Source organism: Oenanthe melanoleuca, chromosome 1, assembly GCF_029582105.1.
Source record: "Oenanthe melanoleuca isolate GR-GAL-2019-014 chromosome 1, OMel1.0, whole genome shotgun sequence".
Classification (NCBI taxonomy): domain Eukaryota; kingdom Metazoa; phylum Chordata; class Aves; order Passeriformes; family Muscicapidae; genus Oenanthe; species Oenanthe melanoleuca.
In genome coordinates this window covers 102,169,084-102,191,909 of record NC_079333.1, presented here as the reverse complement: position 1 = coordinate 102,191,909, position 22,826 = coordinate 102,169,084, and the positions used below count along the sequence as shown (strand labels likewise).

The 22,826-nt window shown below is 33.7% G+C and overlaps 1 protein-coding gene across 3 annotated transcripts in view; it reads left to right on the top strand.

Annotated features, from left to right (window-relative positions):
- The window catches only part of DMD (dystrophin), a 1,135,346-nt gene that overhangs the window by 442,154 nt on the left and 670,366 nt on the right, over nucleotides 1-22,826 (top strand). For all 3 annotated transcript variants that reach the window (XM_056512754.1, XM_056512922.1, XM_056512842.1), the window contains 4 exons: nucleotides 2,260-2,361; nucleotides 2,491-2,598; nucleotides 7,991-8,170; nucleotides 13,996-14,171. In XM_056512754.1, the coding sequence (XP_056368729.1) occupies nucleotides 2,260-2,361; nucleotides 2,491-2,598; nucleotides 7,991-8,170; nucleotides 13,996-14,171 (566 nt within the window). The remainder of the gene's footprint in view (nucleotides 1-2,259; nucleotides 2,362-2,490; nucleotides 2,599-7,990; nucleotides 8,171-13,995; nucleotides 14,172-22,826) is intronic.

Genomic DNA, 22,826 nt, shown 5'->3' with positions numbered 1-22,826 from the left:
CATGTGTTGGTGTATGATATGCTGAGCATTTTAAAACTGCACACAAAACTTATTGCTGTTTGGTAGAAATTCTTTGAATGTGCTAAATATTCAGCTGTAAAGAATTAATTTTGGATATAGGCAAAAGCCACTTTTTCTCAGTATTTTAAAAAGTGGAGAGCTACACCTGATTAGAAAAGCATTTATCAAATAAGCTCTTAGTTGCAAGCTTGCAGTACATTATTTAGTCCAGTGTTCCTGAGAGTTATGTTTTACTCATTTTCTTCTGTTCTTGTTTCCCTACTTTGACCTTTTAGCAGAATAAAATATGTCATCTTCTGCTTTTGATAATCATAAGAAATATTCTTTCACTGTCCTCTGAATAGAAAAAAAATCTTTTGCATGGAGATTTCTGTAAAAAATTAAGTTCGGGCTGTAAGAAAAACCATTTTTTTACAGCAAAACATTTTTCTTCGTGTGGATTCAGTCAGTATCTCTGAAAATTTGTTTTCCTGGGTGTTAGGAGCACTTGGAGTAGTCTGGGCAGTAGTTTCTGGGCATCCCACAGGCTACCGTTTGATGTTAATAGAGAGTTAAAGTTAAGCACTGTGTGATTTAGTAAAAAAACTACTTAATAAATAACAGTTCTGACATGGTATTTCAAACTTAAATCCATTCAACCCAAGAGTGTGTCTTGGTCTCGTGGTTGTTTTGGCCTCTCATGAGAAATAACTGGATTTAATGTAGGACACAGAATCAGCACTTTTAACAGTGAAGATACTTGGTCAATTTGCTTATTTCATTAAAATAAAAGATCTGGTCAAATGATTGAGGGGAAAAAATGGTTTTGCGGCTCTGTAATCATATGCTGAACATGGTATTTTGTATTAAATTTTTTCTGTGCAAATCAATATAATTTTCAGAATGCAGGGCCAGATATTTGATCTTGTTCTTTGGAGGTTTTGATGTTTTCTAGAGGACCAAACAAAAAATACTTTTGATGGTGTACCACAGTGATAATTGATGGAGATGTTATTGCAGTTGTTGAGAGAATTTTTTTTTCGTGGTATTCATTAAGAAAAGTGAGCTGCTTGGATGTGAAAGTTACTTAGGTATGAGGATTTTTATAAAATATCTATGGAAAGATATGCTGATGATTTTTGAACTAGCAATTATGAAAGCATGGTTTTAGTGTCCACTAAATGGGAAATTGTATCTGCTGACTTTTTACTGTGACATAAAACTGTTAAAGCAACAAATTCAGATAACATTCTGAAATTTTATCTTCCATATCCTAGGAAGCGAAGCTTAATTTTTTTCTTCCTGGTAGAAAATACACTTCTAATTTTACTCTTGGCTTTAAGAATCCACTACTTGGATGCTACATTTTTGCTAAAATTAAATTGTAATCTATATGACAAATACATATATACAAAAGATATAGCATCATATAATATCTCAAGTTATAAGGGACCCATAAGAGTCATAAAGTAAATAACTAAATATGAAAAAAGGAAGAAATTATTATCTTTTCATCAGGATGTGCTTTTGAAGTGGATGAAAAATTGGAATGCAGTGGTATAGAGTATCTTTCAAATGTTTATAAGATTTTTTTTTCATTTGGGAGCAGCTGAATAATTTGAATTTGTCTGGGGTAATTAAGTGCCCATAAATCATTGCAATATAAGTTTTCTGTCATCAGCTAAAATAAGGGAGAAGAGAACAAGATGATTGGTGTTTTGTGTAATTTAAATACATACTTAGTAGCATATGCTACAAATACCTGGAAAACCTCAGTGGGGAATTGTGCTGGTGTGGGAGTTTATAAGGTTGTTGTTTTTGATGTTTTTTTTCATTGCAATATTTTAAAAGAGGTGAGAGTACTGACTGTACTGATGATGCAGATGCAAGTTAAAAACTTTTTTTTTTTTTTTTTTTTTGCTTTGGCAACATATTTGGCCATCATGTTTATGTTTCAAATAGAGTGTGTTTTGAAAGTGTAGTACTAGAATCTTGCTAGAAAACCATCTATAGATTAGTATTAAAATATTCTGTGTTTAGGTCTATTGCTTTCCCTATTATCTCCATTTTGGTTTTATTTCAAATGGTCCTAACATCCATTTCAGTGTGATATGTAATATATTCAAGTGCATATGCCTGCAAAAAAAAAATGAATAAGGAAAATGTTTCAATTAAAAATTTGTAATGCCACAGGGAAAACAGCTTTCCTTGTTTAGGAAGAAGAAAGTAAACAAAACTCTCTTTTATGTTTCTCACCAGCACTTTGGAAAACGGTGGGCAGCCATCTGCAGATGGACAGAAGAACGATGGGTCCTTCTGCAAGACATTCTTCGAAAATGGCAGCATTTTGCAGAAGAGCAGGTAAGTAGATTTTTGTGTTACAAATTGGAATGTTCTTCAGAATATTATAGGAAATATAATGTAATTTATACACATATAAATATGTAGGAAAGGCCCAACTGAAGTTTTTTCTCTCCAATTTTATTTCAGTGCCTTTTTGATGCATGGCTTACTGAGAAAGAGGATGCTGTGAGCAAAATTCATACAACTGGCTTTGGAGATCAGAATGAAATGCTGACCAATCTAAGCAAATTAGCTGTATGTATTTTTAATTCTTCTATTTTATACCCAGCTCCCTTAATCTGAGTCTGCATGCACATGGCTTTACCCCACTCTCTGACAGTACTGTTGAACAGAACATCTGTTTCATACTTTGGGGCTGGGCTTTGCCTCCTGTGGCTGGAATAGGTTGGTCTATAGCCTTGCTGATAAAGGAACCACTAGATAGAGATGGTTTTCTTGATTGTATCTTCAGTCAAAAGTTCATTAAATAAAATAGCATTTGAGTGTCTTAAAAGTATGTATACTTTTATAGTGAAAGTTTTGTTCTGATACTGGTGTGTATATTGTGTTTGAGATTATATATACATATGTGCAAAAGAATATGCATATGATTAAGTATTTATCTTACAGCAAACCCTGTCATACATTCCTTGAACTTGAAATAGCTGATGGCTCAGAAGTTATGCAATTATGAAATTAATGCTACTTTACAACAGTTACATGCACAAAATTTACCCTTTTCACCACATTCCCCACCTCACTCTTCAGCAAATTCTCCACTGTGCATGGTCTTTATGAAGGGAATGCAGGTCTGGATGTGCCTCTAGAGGTGAAAAACTTGTGGCAACTCAGACTTACCGATGGCTTTACAGCAGTAGGACTTCTGTAAAGAAAATTATATAGAATGTGCTATTTCTGTGTGTAATGATGAATGCCTAGTATTTAGGGGAAAGAAAGCATGTCCATGTCATGTCCATGCTTTGGTTAAAATAGGGGAATTATTGCTTTTTTAGGAACAAAACTAGTAATATTTTAAGGAATGTTTATTTATTTAATATTAATTAGCTATTACTAATTATTAAGTAATAAATATGACATATCAATTAATTATATATTGTTCATTAAATATTTTTTTACTGGATATACATACCATGGTTATATATATTTAAGGCTCAAGCCTAATTTTGTAAAAAATTAATTAGGGATTTCTGTCCTTATCATTCTGTATTAAAAGTAGAAACATACAGGGACTGGGTTGATAAAAATACCATGATGTTTCTGAGCTTTGAGTAACTATGATATTTCTAAAATTTACTCTATTTTATTCTCACATGTAAAATGTATTAAGCTTAAAAAACCCCAAAGGTACAGACTGATTATTTAATTCTATTTTAGCTGGTCCAGAATTATTGGTATATGTTCCTTTGATTCATAGAATGAAAATAGTAGTTAATTTAAGAACCAAAAGATTGATTTTTAGCATAATCTTGAGACACTAATTATTACACTGCCACATAAAGAGTTTTTTTCTCCTCTCCCTTCTTTTTCCACCTGCATCTCTTTAGTGGTTAATAAATATATGCATTTAGAAGTACAGACTTGGAATTTGATTAAAGATTTCTTAGGATTAATAAACTTCTTTGCAAAGGGAGGAAAACATGTGTTTGCCTCAGTGTATATTCTTCTTGGAAATTCTAGCAATCTATCATGTGAGCAAACTTGAAGCTGACTTCAAACCAAGCTTTTAACACATAATGGATTAGAGACAACTCAGGATGCTTTAGAGTATCTTCAGTAAGGAAAATGTACTGCAAGAAATTTAAATTTCTTCAAAAAACGTGTACTTTTGGATTTCAGAAAGTTGCTAGAGGGCATAGGTACAGAGGGTTGAAATATATGTAACAAATTTTGAAGTAGAAGACTATTAAGGATTTGCAAGTGTTAGGTATAGGGCCCAGAATTGCTTGAAAATATGATCTCAAGAAGGAAAAACTTTTGTAGTGTTTTTGTAAGTTTCATTAATGAACTCTTATGAAGTTAAAATTATATGTAAATGATGCTGCCAGTTTAAATTGTTAAGCATTTTTGTCATGAAATAATTGTGGTCTCTCAGGAAACTGAATGAACAACATAAAAATGTCAAAAAAAATATTTTTCCATAGCCCTGAACCTCAACAAGAGTCATGTCATCCTTAACAGAGCAGGTGGAGTTTATTAATTGCACCTTACTCTTTTTTACACGAATAACTTTGATCTTTTCAGAAACATGATTCACAATGCAATAGTTTAGATATTTAAATATTGGTGGTTAGCTAGAAGAAAACTGCCTCTTCAGTGTCTTTGATTTGCAGCAGAAAAATAGCTTTCACTTTTGAATTCCCTCTGTCAGGTTTCAGACGTAGTAGAAGTAGTTTCCAAATTCCAATGCCAAATTTCTAGAAGTTTTGTGTATGAAAATTTACTATTTTAGTCGTGTCTGAACATTCAGGAATTTGTATTAATATATCAACCACATAATGGGTTTTTTTTTGCAGGGAATAGATTCTGCTCTTGGACTGGCTTTTAGAAATAGGGAAAGATGGGATCATCCTGTCCTGACCCTGACATGCACGTTGTGCCTGTCTACTGGTGTATTTTATTTTGACACGTTTGAATGTAGCTGTCACCAAGGATCACCCTTATAATTGGGTCTGAATTGTAAAAGCAAGTCTGTGAGGGAGTAAAAATATATCTTTTCACTTAAAATAAAAATGTCTATGTTTTGATCTGTCAGTTGTCCAGTCATCTCCAGCAAGAAATCACAGCATTATTTGTTCCTGCCAGACTTTAAGAATTTTAGATTTTATATTATAATATGGCATAAGCTATTCCAGCCTATGTTTTCTGCCTCATTTATATGCAGAACTTTGCCAGACTATGGTCATGTTCTTTAGCCAGTCTCTTTAACCAGAAGAAATTTTCTGAAGGTAATTTATTACTCCATTTAGCATTGTGACTGTTGATTTGAAATTATACAACTCTCCTACAAGGCCCTAAGCATTCTAAAGTGATTGGTGTGAAGCAGATCTGTTGACATGGGTAAAAACAGGTAGGTAAAAAATTAGACTTTTTATATCACATTAATGTCCACAGACTGGAGCCTGCTCTCCACAGGTCACAGTTTCCTTCAGGGAACATCTGCCTGTTCTGGTGTGGGGTCCTCCACAGACTGCAGTTTATTTCAAAGGATTTATTCAGTATTTTATGTGAAAATTTATCTTCTTTGTCACCAGAAAAACTGTTTAGCAGGTAGTTACTCCAGTTCTTAAAATAGTTCCTTAAAACTACTGAGGTGTTTTTTTTTTTGTTTTGTTTTGTTTTGTTTTAATTTTTCCACATACCATTTATTCACTGACTCTATAACTGACTCTTTAATTCTTACATAAGGTGTAGGGTGAAACAGAGCATGGACTGAGCTGGAAGATGTCATGCACTGAGAATGTAGAACTGAAGTGAAATTTTGGTGCCATGTATGGCACAGGCTTGGTAGATTATTTTCATGTCCTAGGCCTACATTTTGTTATCTGTAAAATGAAATTGTCATATTTAAGAGTTTTTGTTTTGGTTTTGTTTGTTTGTTTGTTTTTTGTGTTTTTTTGTAAAAAATATGAGAGCTATTGCAAAATATACAAGATCTCCCTCTAAATATTTATAGTATATATTCCATTAATATAGAGTTAAATATTTTCTTGCTGCACCTATTTTTTTGTTTTATTTTGCTTTTTACACATAGAAAATAAGTTAGATATTACACTATTTTTGACTGGAATAAATTTCTTTGCAGCTGAAAACTAAATTTACAGTGGTTGTTGCTGATTAGGCTATTACAGTAAGCAAAATAAGTTTTTGATCTTTAAGGAAAAGAAAAACACAAGAACTAAAATCTTAAACCCCCCCAAAAATAGAACCACATTACCAAAAATAAGGAAATCACTTTATAATGTTCAAATATCAGGGTTTGCAATACATACACGACAGAAGTTATGACTGATATATTTCATAATTAATTTCATAAGGCAAACTACCATGTCTTGCCTTCCAAACTGGCAGATTACATATTTTGCAGTTGCTATTATTATTTTAGGTCTATTCTTGTACTGGAAAAAAACCTAGAGCACATTTTTTGTTATTGCGGGACACTGACAGGTTTTTAATGAAGAAATGTGAAAACAGAATCTCCCAGTATAGTTTTCCAGATAAACTGTAGCTGTCACAAAAGCATATCAAATTGCAATGAGTAGTATATTTAAAATAAATTTTTAGCATCCTTCTTTTTGTAGTGTTTCACTTCCTGCTTGTGCTCCAGGTGTCTTGGATTAATGCTGAACTCACATGTGTGTTATACAGCTGTTGTGGGCTGGGGTGATTGGAAATAAAATCTTGTTCTTAAGAACTAACTAATGTTTCACAGGATGTCATGTTTTATTATTCCAGTCAGTGTATGGTGGCTTCCACATGAGCTTTTTCTGACGCTGTAGGCGTAAAAAAAGGTCAAATATAGCCGTGCTTGAAGTTTAACATGCTAAACTGGTTTGCATCTACTTTCCTCCATCTGTTAGGTCTCCTACTACTCTGAAAAGAGATTCTTAAATATAAAGTCAGCTTCTACTTCTCAGGGATAGATCAATTTAAATTTTTATATTAACTGTGCCTAGCATTAGTAATTATGTATCAAATCATGTCTGATTAGAAACAGTGCTGATTACAAAAACAATGAATCTTTCTTTTGCTGAGTTGTATTTTTAATTACAATTTTGGATTATATAGCTGTAGGAAAGTATATGTAGACTTAATTCTGTTGTCTAACCACTTGTTTGATTATCCCTTTCATGCTTTGGGGATTAGAATGCAATTCACAACTGCATAGAGAGTTCAAAACTTGGCCATGGTTAACAGGATTAGGGTGTAGAGAATGTATGTTTAAGGAATGGAAATCAGTGGAGTAAAGCAGTTAACTCTTTTCAGGTAAGAACTGGAGCTATGGATGACCCTTGGGTCTGTAAGCAATCTCTTTCATAGGCAGGTTTGCATCTGTAGATCGCAGGAGTTTCAAGTCCCCTTGGCACAGTGTGTTTTGATTTTTTGTTTACTTGAGTTCTTAGCTTGGGTTTTTGTTTTGTTTTGGTTTTGGGGTTTTTTTACATTAGTGTTGGTTTTGTTTGTTTTAATCCTGGTTTGGGATCAAATGTTACTTTTCTAGGAAGCTTTTTTTCAATATGCAATATAAAACAAAGTACATTGAAATTTTAAAGAAAGGTTGTTTGACATGTTGATATAGTTGTTAGCATTAGTGCAGTTTTAAAGTTATTCCTGTAGCACAACTGTTAGCTCTCTGATTTGTGTCATCACCTGAAGCCTGCTGTGAAGTTTGGAGTTTCTCCACCTGCCATGTTATGTTGCTATGTAAGCTCTGCCAGCAGTCTTTATGGAAACAGCATCGTGAAATTATAGAAGCCCTAACCCATTTTCAGCTCTTTCTGATGTTCTCCTTATGACTTCTCTTCTAAGCTTGTTGGTTTTCTCTTTTGTGGGTGTTTTGGTTTGGATTTTTTTTTTTTTTTTTTTTTGTATGAATATGTGTTCTTCCTTCTGTTACTTTGTTTAACAGATCCTAAAAGGAGATATAGAAATGAAAAGGCAAATGATGAGTAAGCTGAAGTTGCTTAGCCAAGATCTCCTTGTAGCTGTGAAAAATAAAGCAGTGGCTCAAAAGCTGGAAAGTCGTCTTGAAGATTTTGCCCAGCGCTGGGAAAGCCTTGTGCAGAAGGTGGAGAGCAATTCTAAACAGGTTTGTAAAAAAGAGTTTTATCAGTTTCTGACAATCAGATCCTTTGACAGTCAAATGCTTGAAGCAGTTTTGGTGCTGTTTTTCATCTTATTTAAATTTTTTCCCCTGCATGATTGTTTAAGACATATTTTTAGGACAGCATAGCACAACTGTAATATGACTTTCCTGAATTTTATTTATTTTAATCTCTCTTTATAGTGTTGATTACTTTCTTGGGTTGTTAACTATGTTTTCAGGGAAATAATGAAAATACCTTTCCAGTTAATTTATTTTTAACTTATAATAATACAGTTTTTATAGCTGTCTCTGAAATAGCACGTAGTCTGAAATTAGTGCACGGCCTGTCTGCTAGTTTAAGTGGAATTATTTTTTTCAACATTAAAACTTTATAATTGATTGTTATTTTACTTCTGCATGTGATATGCTGATTTACAGACTAATAAGAGAGACTACAAGAAAGAGAAATTTCTCAGAAAAATAAATCACTCTGTACCTGTAACCAAAGTTCCAAGGAAAAAAATACAACCTGCTATTATTTTGACCACTTTATGTTAACTATAATATATTAAAAAAAAAAAAAAAAAAAAAAAAAAAAAAAGAGGTTTTAAGCTGGGTAGCACAATTCAGCACTGTAGTTTAGTACCCAAATCCATATCCAATTATTTTGCCTAGACATCTTTTTAGCATCTCTTTCTTACTGGATTTAAACCCAAACCAGCTTCTTTTTTTCCATTCCATTATCTCACTAGTACTGGGTTATTTTTGAGCTGTTATTGTATGACTGGTAAAATGGAAATGGATATTAAGGTTTTTTAATTAGAAAGCACAGAGCAGAATGTTACAGCAGGTATCTCTGTCTTGTCAATATAGGTCTCTCACAGTTCTGGTCAGTTTGATTAAATTCTCTTGAGCATGCTGCCCTTTTTTGTTGCTCTCAACTAATACTTCTACCAAATTATGTTTAGGTAATTAAAGAAAAGCTGCTGTACTTTATGTAGGGATCTGAGTCCCTCTTAGTAATCTTGCTTTCAACTCATACCTTGATATTGATATTTTAGTTTACCCTGTGATAGAAAAAGTAAGTAGCAGAATTTGGAAAAATCAGTTGGGAGAATATGAGTGATGAAAATGGGGGAAGGGCACAATTTCACTTAGGAAGCAAAACCATATTGTATACACAGCACTTAGGAGTTGAAAATAATTTTTAATTAATTAGTATATTTGCTGTAGAAAACCTTCTGTTTCAAAGAAGAGGAAAATTTTAAAGATTAATTTTTGAATTTGGGATGGCTAGGGTCACATGCTTTGAGGATGTTAGTAAGTCACTCCAAATTGTTCAAGTCCTGTTCAGATTGGTGATGGCTCCTAAATGCAGTTGCTAGTTTTGAAAATGGCGTGTAGATTACAGAAAATGAAATGGGCAGACCTGATGCTGTAAATATAGATCAGAACAGCTGGGAGATGTTTTGGATTCCCAAAAGAGTGCAGCTGTCCTATCCCAGCAGAACATTCCAGTGGATTGGCTTTTCCTCCAAGGGGAAGCTTCTTTGCTTGGGGTGGAAGTGGATGCTGTTGTGGGAATGCTGCTTCACCTTCTGGGAGCACTGCACAGTTAGACCTGGCTGAAGGACCTGTTCCTAAGGCACTGCTAAACTCTTCAGACTCATCTTTTGTGAAATACTGATGGTGCACTTGTCACCATGGGTTTCTGTCTAGGCAGGGCAGATGATTTCAGTGAGGTTTTCACATGTATTCATTACAGAGCTCATTTATGTGTTTACACTGCAGGAAAAATTGCAAAATCTCATTATGTTCTGTACTCATGAACTGAGAAGGAGGAGACTTTGAAGAGGGTGAAAAATAGAATATTTTGGACCAAAATCTATCAGAAAATGTATGTTTTATTCATCAAGCTTAGATATTGCCTTCAAAATTAACTTTATGTGGTTTAGTGGTAGACTTGGCAGAGCTAGGTCAATAGTTAAACTCAATGATCTTAAATGTCTCTTCCAACCTTCAGGATTCTATGATTAATAATTTTCATAGGGCCCGCATAATTGCATTTTTGTCCTTAGTTATTTCCCCTCTTAATAAAGTGTTGCCAAGTGATTAACTTGTTAACAAAATAAGAAATTAAATGGAATAGACAACCTCAGGCTCAGTTCAAAGATTATTCTCCAACTAGACATATGAAGTACTTATAAATCCCAAAGGAAAAGTGCAGAAAGCAGAATGTGAGTTCTCCCACATTTGGCTGAGTTAATTGCTCTTGGATTCAAGCATCTAATCAGAACACATGGCTGAAGCTCCTGCTACAAATGACTGGATGGCAAGGTTGTGTGAGAGAGAGAAATCTAAAAAGCAGTTTGTCCTCATCATGAAAATGTCAGCTTTCCTTCACTGACCACACAGTGGAATCAAGGACAAGGACAGCTTGCTTAAGCTATATGTGGAGCTTCCAGAAGCTCTAAACCCAGCTTTGCTGAGTTCATTATGCTCCACTAAATTGTACTGAAAATCTTTCCAAACTGAAGAAAACACCATTCCTCATCTGAACTTCCCCACTCACAGAGATAAATTTCATCAAAAAAACAGGTGACAGCTCCAAAAGTGAGTGTAAAGGAAAATTATGAGTTTATCAGGACAGAGGGCACTTCCAAAGACAGTAATAAATGTTGGCATTAAAGGAAGGCTGCTGTATAAATGAGAAATAAAATGACATAAAACTACTGAAGTGCTACACACACATTGTACATATGTTTGCCTATAGATGATGAGAAAGATTTGAATTTGTCTTCTTGGAAAAATGATGAGTTTTAACGTGTTTCAAAGATGGGCTTGATGTGAAACTGCTGGCAAGCATTGTATTTTGAATGCCTTTTAATGTGCAGCCTTGTGAGTCACCTTAGCCCTTTCCATATGATTTTCTAGTGGGTTAAAGCCCTAGTCTATATTGCCCCTACACAGAATCACATTTGTTATTCAGGAACTGAATAACAAATAACAGAAGGATGAAGAAAATAGAGTTATTATTTGCACTGACTTTGAATATTACATGAAACATGGCACTCTAGTGATTAAAAGGTGTTTGGACACTTTTTTTGTTTTGTTTTGTTTTGGGTTTTTGTTTGGTTTTTTGTTTGTTTTTTGGGGGTGTTTTTGTTTGGTTGGAGTTTTTATTGTTTTTTGGGTTTTTTACATTTTTTGGGGGGTTTTTTACATTTCTTTTTTTAGTAGGTAAGCCAATAAAAGTTACTTATTTTTTGTAATTCCTAATATTTTTAACAATTGTCCTTTGCACACTACAATGTATGCAGTTTAAATGTGAATCAGCTTCATGTTGCACAGTAAGGTTGCAATCTATCTTTTATTCTTACCTTGTCTCTAATTAGAATAATTATGAACTTCAAATTCACATCTCCATTCTCCTTTTGAAGCACATAGTATTTAACCTCCACTCTTGTTGATTAAGCATGAAAAATAGTTTTTTTACTGTTTTCACATCCAAATCATTACCCCCCACATCCTTGTGCCTTGGCTGCTCTGAGCAGTGATTGCACTGCCAGCTCTGGAAGTGCAATTCCCCATCTCCAGCTGAAGCTGCTACTCCTATAATTAATATTAAGCTGCAGATGATTCCTACAGTGCCCTAGCTGTGGTTTATTCTGTGTTATACCTTCTTCACTGGAAACTCTGCCCTGGTATTGATTAGCAAATGAAAACATGGCAGGATATGACCCTGGGTGTCCTAAACATCATCCTATCATTGATTTTTGGATGAAGCAGAGTGTAATAAGAACTTTATGAGAAGAGGCAAGAGAGACAGAGAGACTGTGCCCAAAATTATATTATAGGCAAGAAATTCTTTCTGTTCTTTTGTGTAGTCAGCTCAGGGAGAGATGACATCGGGTTCTATCCTCAAATGTCATGGATTCCTAGATATCAGAAGCTTTAACTTGCTTTTCCTTCCACCCTCTAATTATTTAAAATAAAATGGGAAAGAATGCTGTATAGAGTTTTGATAAAAATATATGGAAATGCTGACTTAATATTGTCATGATTTCTGTAGAAAAAATACCAAAATCAATACATCTTGTTGAGAAAGCTAATACAAGAATGTTACTGCATACAATTTTAGTGATTGAAAAGTCAGCTGGGTGTTTTTCTCTTCTGAAGAATTTTGTAGTTCATACATTACCTAAATCTGCAGGTCACATGCAGCTTATTCAATTGACATAATTAACTCAAATATTTTTAAAAAATCTGCTCTGGATCTAAATTTTTTATTCTTCTTAGTAGTCCAGAGTCTGCTCTAAAACCTCAACAACTGCCTGTTTCTAGAGGTGGAACCACAGCATTAACTGCTCCATGTAAGAAATACAGACAATTTTCAGTGGTAAATCACTTCCCTACTCACCACTTCCAGTGTCAGCCTGGACAAAGAGCAGGAAGACTTTTGCATAGAAGACAATGGGAAGAATTCAACAGAGTTGGCAGGAATTTATTGGGTATTTTTTCAGGTTTCTTGGCTTTACTGATCTTGCCTGCTGGGAAGAGGCTGCTTGCTAACAGTGTTTCCCTTTCCTTGTCATTCTATTTTTCATTTTTAATGCAAGAAAGCATTGTGGGAGAGCTCATAGACCTGGTTGCCTCTTCATTGCTTGTAGAAGCACTTATGTCTCAGTAACTAATCTGATTTAATTCTCTGAGTTTCATAATTTATGTATGTGTTTGTAGTCTCATGGACTTTTAGATACTGGAATTTCTGTTGTTGAATTGGAAACTGATTCTAGCAAAAGGAAAGAAGCAGGCCTTCTTTGAAGTTGAGCAGGGCTCAACTTTTTCTACTCCTGGTATAATTTTTTTCTTTTATTTTCCATTTCACTGCCTTTAAACTGTGAGATGGTCATTGGAGCTGTAACTAGAGCATTTTGACAAATGAGCCATCATCTGACAGAACCAAAAAAAGAAGTGGCCTGTTTCTCATCAGTTAAGGGATTTATGAACAGCTTCCCACATTTGAGTTGGAAAAAGTTATATTAAAAAAAGTATAAATGGGCAGTACATGCACAAGCAGCCTACAAACAAATATGAGCAAAAAATATTTCTCATAATTCTTTTTTTGATAAAAACAAAACAAAGGGTTTTGTTTTTATTTTCATATTACCAGAGCAAACTTAATGCATTAGATAGATCATGTTTACAGTGATACATACCATGGGTGTTAGTATCTGGTATGACACCTAAATATTGTTTTTAAATTAAGGAATAAAACTGATGCAAATTAATTTGCCTTCTAGTGCATGTGTTCTAATTTAAGATTTCCAGGCAGAAAGTTAACTTCACTTTCATGCAAGTATGCTATTGTGAATTACATTCTATTTGAAATTTTTTATAAATTGTAAGAATAATAAATGGTAATATAATGCAATTTTAATATCTTTGTCACCTCTCAAGAAGCAGATTTTCAGACTGGGGGCAGTCTGAAATCAATATTTAGTAATAGTAGCATTTTATTTATTTGCTATCATTCCATTATAAAATTCCATTCATTTCTTTCCTTCATTTAACATGGATTCCAGGGAGCTGTAAGTTCATTAGAATCCTTTCTAGTTTTGATATTGGTTTTTGCAGATATCGTATTCACTCAGCATGAGCCAGATAAAACAATCCAGCTTGAGTTGCTTATAATGTTTTTTTTTTTCCTGAAGGTCAGCTTATGATCAAATGAGAGCAGTTTCTCATTATTTTCTATTTCTCCTCCAAACAATCTTTACTGAAGTCTTTGAAATAATGTATGACCTCTGGTTTTGTACTTCTCACAGATTTCGCAGGCTGCCACTAGCACTCAGACATCACTAACACAGACAACTGTAATGGAAACTGTAACTATGGTGACCACACGAGAGCAAATCCTGGTTAAGCATGCTAAAGAGGAACTCCCACCACCTCCACCCCACAAAAAAAGGCAACTCCTTGTGGATTCAGAAATTAGGAAGAGGTGAGAATCATCAAGAGTCAGAAAGAGAATACTGATAGAGTCTGGACAAAAATGCATAAATAGTCATTTGACTGCAATGTTTTTCTGTATGCTACTTTGAACTTAAAATTATATTTCTATTCTCTACTAGGATACCAGCTGATTATTATCTTTCTTTACTCAGCATGCATTATGGATTATGTTGTGCTTCTATTACACCTATTTAGCAGTATAGAATGTTTATGATTACAGTAATACTATTGCATTGTAATTATAATCAGGTAAAGTCTTTATGTATGACATTGTGGGGATCCCACTTGACCAGGGTCTTGACACATGATGGGCAGGAAGCATTCCATTAATTCTAGGATTTTTGTATTCTTTAAGAAGTATTTTATGATGGTTAAAATACTAATAATTGAGATATTGCCTTCTTTCTAAACTTCATTGTATTCTTCTGGGCTTATGGGTCAGGAGTAAAAAGAGTAGTTCTGCAGAGGCAGTTAATATTTGGTGAAACATGCATTATTATTACTTGCAGATTTTTTTCACCTGTAACTCAAGTACAAGTGACAAGGGATTTTTAAGGTGATGCTGAACACTAGTTAAAGTCAGGAGAAAAAATTCTGATGTGCTTAAGCAGAATTATTTCAAGCACCAAGTTCCTAAGAATGTAGATTTCAAACATTCATTGTAATGTTTGTTTTGGAAATGTTTTTTTTGATATTCAGATAAACATGAATTCCAAGGTAATAAATTTGAGGACTGAAAAGGATGTCGAACTACATTGTGTTTCATTGCTATAGACAATATCTGTTTAGTTCAATGTGTTTACCAGGACAAGTATTTTCTTGTAAAATAGTGTTTCACTTACTAAAAAGAATGAAATACAGCAAGAATAGGAGCAATCTGAGAATTAAAAAATTGAAGTTTTATGTTATTGAAAAAATAGGTAATTTTTATATTTAGGCATCATACCTGTGTTTAACCATTCTAATGAAGGTTTCTAGTTCAGCATTAGTATTTAGGAATGCTGCATATGTGATACAAGAGTTTTCTTCCCCTTTTTGTTAAATTGGGTAACTATTTCTATGGAAAGTGCTTGATCTAAATAAGTTTGTGAGCTAAATTTGAATGAATTGAATCTATCTCTAAAGTCCTCATTTGGAATCTGTTTTTCCCCATATCCTAGGGTACCATTAAATAATGAGAGTTATGTTTTGCTAATATATTCCCAAGCATTCAAAATGATGCAGAGCAGTGACTGACAGCAGAATTTTAATTTCTGAATTTTTGAAGAAATTTTTAGATGGCAGTGTTATTACTTATTAGGAATTATAAGCCTTAGCATTCCAGTTAATGTTTCAGTAGTAGTGTGCAAAGATGTGAAACAGGATCAAGGCCCTGTTAGCTTATATATGACAGTAAACCTTTAGTGTAGCATAGTGTCTGTCATTAAAATAGTGATCTGCTTTACTTTGAAATTGAAAAATTAAGAATGAAAATTTCCCTGGAGTTTCCAAGTATTTAAATAATTGGTATTTTCAAAAATTAACTTTGTTTTTCTGAAGTGAAAATTTTAGGAATGATCTTACTTCATAAGGAAGCAAAATGCAAGACTACTGTTGTAAAAGAAAATGTTATCTTCATTGAAACTAAATGAAGTAGGATAAATTTTTAAAACCTATTTTTTAATTCTTCAAGAAAATTACTGCTATATGCACTGTTATAAAACTGGAGACCAATTGGCATGGAAGTTCCTTTTTCAACTACTATATATTTACTGTTAGCATATATTTTCCTTCTTGGTCATATTCTTTTATTTTGCCTTAATACTGAAAGTAAACTTGGCAGACTTCATACTCATCATGCAAGAAGACTGCCTGAGGGCAGGAATTAACTGGATTATGAGTATTGTTTTTCTTCCAAACTACCTTGGTTTATAGAAACTGATAATTATGTGTTATTACAGTGCTTTAGCTGATGTCTGTCTAAAGCACTGCAACTAAGAAGTTTATATATAAACCTGATTGATCCTTGTACAGAAAATAGAATGTGTTATCAATGTTGAGACTAGAATTGCTTTTAGATATTTACTGGTGGATCTGCTACAAAATTTACAGAGTGTTAATGATTTTTTACAATGCATACTAGGTTTCAAGGTCTTTTTATTTGTTTTAATGTTCTCTAAAATATGTGCATTCACCATATAATTTCTGCTTAACTTTTGGATAAGAGTCGAGATGGAACAATCTGTAGTTCTCACTCTTTGCCTGGGATGACTTTAGATAATTGAGTAAGTTGTGCTTTGTGGAATTAGCTGGTGTGCTTTCTTTTAGATATTTAAAACCAGAGTAATTTTCATTTCTGCACAGGTTGGACTTTTATTTTGACCTGCTAGGAAAGAAATCTGACTTCCACAAGTAGAAAGGGAGTTAATTGTTTAATACATTATGATATGCTCTATTGTTTTTGTGCCAAAATCACTAGGTTTGTTTCAACAGTGCAAATGCACCAGCACATGAGAACTAGTCCAGTGTAACTGTTGTACCTGTGAGTGGACCTACATTTTGAGAAAATGCATAGTAAATATTGGAAATATCCACAGCAGTGCAGCAGGATGAACTATGGTTATATTATCTGTATCTTCATTCAGATAATCTTTTTGGCATTTCTAACTGAAGAGAGAAAACACCAAACCCTACAATTTATCTACCTTTAGTCTCTAGGAAGTGAAAGCAGGTGTTCTACAGTGGGAGGACCAGTCAATAAATAACTTCATAAAAAACTCTTTGAGAGTAAACTTTAGGGAAGAAATTTCAGTTAGAGTAACAGTTCTTGTGACTTTTTTAAAGAATATGTAAAAGTGAACACATTTTATAGTATACTGTTGTCTTTCTCAAAGAAAAGAAAATATAAATTTATACTAGATATAAGCATAATAATGGAAGAAGAAAGCTCATCTAAAAATTTGGGTGCTCAGTTAAGATATCTTTGCTCACGGGAGCCTAGACCTGTTTTTGATCAATGCTTCTTTTTGATAGGAGAAAAACCATTGTATTCCCAAACAGCCAATCATTTGTTTTCTGGGTGCATTGTTGGCAGCAAGATGGTCTCACATGATTTTTTGTTTGTATTCAGTTGTAGCTGCACCCAAGGATAAAAAAGCCCATAGTGCTGCATGCCTTTTGAATTTTTTATTAAAAATAATTTAAAATAATGGGGGTTCTCAACTATCAACTCAACTATCTCTCCTATATCATTCAATATTGTGTGCATTTGCAACCAAAATCTTCACTGAGCACTTAAAGACACAGAGTTGATGGTTATGCACTCTTTAGTTTTGGTTTGATAAAAAAAAAAAAACCCTAGCAGTTACTGAAGTCTTGTCAGAACCTTCCAGAGGTGAATAACCAGATTGTGTTGGCTGCTTTCTGCAGTCAAAGTACAACACACTGCATGCTGTTGGTATTTTTAGGCCTGGGAGGGAAAGACAAATTGGAGGTTGAGGCTCTTTTGAGATGGTGAATAATGATCCCAGGTTTTGCCATCATCTTTCATCTGTTCTCAGGCTTTAGTCATTGCTTCTGTAAAGGAGTATGCTTGAAATAAATTCATCAGGTTCCATTGCCACAGGTTTGGAAAAATTTGTGATTCAAATTTGCTTCTCTGTGAACTAAATACTGTATATTCTCTGTGAACTAAAGATACTACATATTAAATGGAGGAAGAGTAGTTTGGCTACTCAGCAAATATTGTAATAGATTACTGTGTAGTATAAGAGAGTAGCCTCCAGTTACTAAGCCAAGGAGAAAAAACAATGGATGGCTAAGATGGCAGCACCAAACTTTCTAGAATGCCAAGGATTGAAAGTACAAAAAATCTTTATTTAAACTGAAGAAATTAAGAAGCAGCAATTTGACTTGTAGACCAATAACATCCGCAGGACTGAATGTCACATTTCCATTGCTCTTATTGCTGTGGTAGGAATGCATGGGAAGGAAGCTGTTGATTTTTTCTTGCCTCTTAAATCAAGTTTTTGCCATAAGTGGCAGAAAGCAGAGATAAGAACCAGATTATTTATTTATTTATTTATTTCCACTCTATTCTCCCCCTAAAATCTAAAACTGCTTCAGGACTAATGCTTCAAAATGTCAGACTAACCCAGGTGAGTTAAGTTCTGTTGCTAGTCAAAGAAAAGCTCCTTTTCCCACAGGACTCAATTTGAAACTGAGAAAGATAAAATACTTGGAGCTGTATAATAAGAATTTGAAAAGCTTTAGGGCTAGAGATAAATGTAACACAGCTGAGGTTATAGTATTTAAAAAAAACCTGTAAATGGGAGAAAGGGATGCAAGATAACATATTTATTAATATGGTATTTACATATTCTGGGAAAAAAAAACAAGTAAGTTGCATATCATAGAAAAATCTGAAAACTGTTCTCTTCAGGCTAAGTTTTTAAATAGCAGACAAGTTAGAACTCGTTAATATTTAAGTTAAGTATGTTTGTTAATATTAAAATGCTTCAATAACAACCAAATATACCTTTCTTAGCAATTTGGTAAATATCTTTTTACATGCTTGCTAAGGTTTCCAGGGAAAGTCTACTAGTCATAACATTATTGTCATAATGTTAATCTGAAGATTTGAAAGAGACTCGATGCCTTTTGAAGAGCAAGGTGTGTTAAAACAGGATAGTTGCTCCATCTAGTGTTATTTTTTCATTTAACACTTGTTAAATGAGCTTTTTGAAAAGAGAGAAGCCCTCACTTTTTTGAAAATTATTATATTTGGGAATCCAATCCTTCATTATTTAGAAAAGTTTGGATTTTTGTAGGGAAAAAATGAATGGAAAAATTGTAAGGATTTTATAATGGTCTTTTTTGATAGCTATTGTTTCATACATCCCATTTCTATGCAATGAGTTATGTTAGGACTAGATGCTGATTGTTTAACACTTTTACAGCCCCTCCATTGGGTTGTTTGACCCTTATTCTCTTATGAAATGCAGCTTGTGCTCTGGTGTTGTTATCTAATGATAGGTAGCAAATTCAAAAAGAAGAAAGTCATGTCTTCAATTTTCCTGGTGGTTTTTTTTTTTCATTATGTCTGCAGCCAATTGCAGAGGAGAGGAAAAGGTGACTGGGACACAACAGAATAGTTTTCTGTTTCTTAGAAGGGCATTTGAAGTGTAAGAAGTATGGGTATGTTGAAGTTTGTATATATGGGCACTTCTTAATGCTTACTAAGCATTTATCCTTTATCCTTTTTGTGAGGTGAGAAATGGATTATTGAAAAGTAATCAGAATTTATATTCTTCACATTTAGCCCCTGAAATAATCTGCAATATTGTCAGGGTGATACCAGTCAGCACTTGCTGCAGGCTGTGATGATTTGGTTTAAAAGTACTCTGTACCTGATGGCTCCTGTGAAGTTTCTGTTAGAGATACACACTTGGGATTGATTTAATATTTTTTTTCATGCTTTGGTATGCATGACAGAAATGCACTGGCCATAGTATTGATGACGCTACACTTAATAGTATCACAAATGTAGAGGAAGAGTCAAAATCTCATTCTGGAATGAAATAAAATTATTTGGCAACTAAACCTAAAACAATAAGGTAAAAATATTTGGATAAATTGGCGGTTGAATTAAAGTATAAGAACAGCTCTATTTCTTAACTACTTATCAACTACAAATACAAAGGAGGAAGAAAGACAGCAGGGAATTAGATCAGAATAATTCTTCCAATGGGCACCATGTGCTGTAAAGTTGTACTTTGATATGTAGGCATTGAAGAGCTACAAGCTGAGAAAGATCTCTGGTGAGCTGGGGATTTCAGTCCAGACATGGAAATGAAATAATTCAATAAAGTAGTTCTTGGATCAAAGTTGTATCATTCCCTGCCAACTCAATATGTAGGCAAATGGTTTTATGTCTGCCCAAGATTCACAGTGGTGACAAGCCCAGTGTGATTTTTGTTTGGGGAAGGAAGGAAGCAAATGAGCAAAGGAAATTTTCAAGCAATTTCTGTCTCTTAAAAGAATAAGGTATTGAAACCACTGGCTGTCCATGGTAGCAGTAGCATAGTAATGTAGTTTAAAGATTAAATTTATTCAGATTAGAGATAAGATTATGTACCATGATGGCCACATGACAGGAAGATAGTTCACACCTCGTGTTCCTATGTGAACTTTTTAAACATTGAATTTCTTTGTCTACCTATTTCCTCAAAACATATTTAAAAGCCATCTTCATATTTTAAATCTATGCCGGCCACGTTTTAGGGGAAAATTCTCCACAAATTGATTTTCTGCATTATCCTAAGCCATATGCTCACCTCAGATTCATATTCCAAACTTTCTTACTAGATCACCAATTATTTGCTCAAAATTGTCTCCTTGTTCTGGCTTTCCTTTTCTCTATTAAACACATGATGAACCGCAACTTTGAGACATTTCACAGCTTAAATGCATCACATTTTTCTCTTTCTCTGCATGGAATTTTCAACCCAAATACCCTCCAAATACTCAGAGTAGGATACTCTTGTCCTACTAGAAGCCCCCTATCTAATAAAAAACTGATGAAAATCACTAAGTAACATATATTTTACAATAAAAAACAAATCTCCATTTGAACTCAGCTGACATGTGCTGGCATGTAAAGAGGGGCTGGGGGACCAGTAAAAATAGTATGGAATAGCAGAAGAAAAGACTAAGTGAAAGACAAAATCATGACTGTTTCATGAAGAATTAATCCCTTGCTTCAAATGGATTTGTTAGGTGGCAAGCATGCCAGTGGACATGTTAATTTAAGGTAGTTATTTATTAGTAATTTCTCAAGTGATTTTTGGTTTAGTATCTTCCATTGATCTATTTTTACAAATTCTACCTGAACATAAGTTTGTTGGGACAGAAAGGCAGTCTTGAACTATTTTATGACTAAAGTATTCTTGTTCCTAGGAGATTTAAAGACTCTATTTATACTTCAATATCAATCTAGAGCTAATATGATTTCTAACTGCAGCTGTGCTCAGAAAGGAAGTATCCAATCACTAAAGCAGAATGATTAAATGCCATTTCTACCAGTGTTTCCTCCTTTTACATAAAATGAACATGACAGAGTGATTTTTTTTCTCATTAGGTAAGATGCCCTTATCTAAAAGATATTTATATACTGCAAAAAGCTATTTAGGATTATTTTTTATGTATTTTAATTCTTTTCTGCACCCCCCCCCCCCCCCCCGTATTGTCCTTTTTTGAAACAGGAGGGTTTGTTTCTGAAATTATATTTATCTCCAGAAGAAACTGAAGTGACAGAGCAATCTGTTATGTAGGATCATCTTCTTCATATCACAGAATCATATCATATTATAGAATGCTTCAGTTGGAAGAGACCTTAAAGATCTATGTCTAATACTTGCCACCATCTGATGGCCATGAGATGTGTTCCTAATTATTTTGTTTTACTGCCAAAACTATCCCAAATGCTCCCATTCCTCTTCCAGCTGTTGCAGAAGCAAGGGCTAAATCCCTTTCTTTGAAGAATTGATCACTGATAAACATTTTTTTCTGTCAATTTCCATTCTTTACCAGGGTAAACCAAGCTCTTTTTCAGAGAGTTGGTCTCACAAATTCTACTTACCTGCAGCTTCAAAATAGAACAAATGTCAGAACTCTTACAATTTTGCCTGCAGCCAAGGAACTTTAGTACTCAGGGACTGGTAAACTTCATTGCTATCAGAAGTCTGGTGTTTTGAGATCATCAAATATGCAGTTATTATTTGTAGAACAGAGGATAATATTTTATTTCAAGAATTGTATTTGATTTAATGATCAGAAATAAAGCTGAGGTAAGAAGCTCTCATCTGACTGGGGATTAAAATCTGTGACCAGCACACACATTCCTTGAACCATCTGGGAATTTTATTTTGTCTTTTGCCTCGGAATTTTTAGTTCTTTATAAAACTGAAAAACTTTATAAAACTGAAGGTTTCTGCACTTTCCATTACTTGAAAGTCACATTTTTTCTTCTTGAATGAGTAGTCAATTAGTATTATCAGGAAATTTTTATCAAAATTATTCCTAGGAGTTTATAATTTGAATGTAGAATATTGGACTGAGATTAAGACAGTGTGTGTTGCTTTTTATTTTGCTTTCGTTATTTATGAATACAAAAAATTGCAGTGGAGAATGAAGAAAAGGGAAGCATAAATATTAGCTCAAGCATGGAACTCTCTTGTATTCATTTTTCATTTCTGTATATGTAGATTTATGTAGCACCTGGTTTTGCCTCACATCCTTGTATTTTAGAAGTATAAATCCTTGTATAAATGAAGTGTATTTTTAATTAAATTAATTCCTCTAGGGGTATAATTGTTGTTCAAGTTACTCTTTTTAGTAGGTTTACAGATGTATGCAAATGATACAACCTATAGTCACAAAGCAAACTGAAAGATACAGATTGTTATTTTTTTCCCTCCAGGTCTTTCCACTCTATATTGCTGCAGAGGGAAAGTCAGCTGCAAAAGAGATATAAATATCATAACATTCAGTGCAATAAAGAAATGCAATCATGCAGAGAATGTAGCACAACTGAAAAAAAAATACTTTAAAGCTTCTTGTTTTAAAACTTGCTGTAGATACTGAATTGCAATTTGAAATTTCTAGA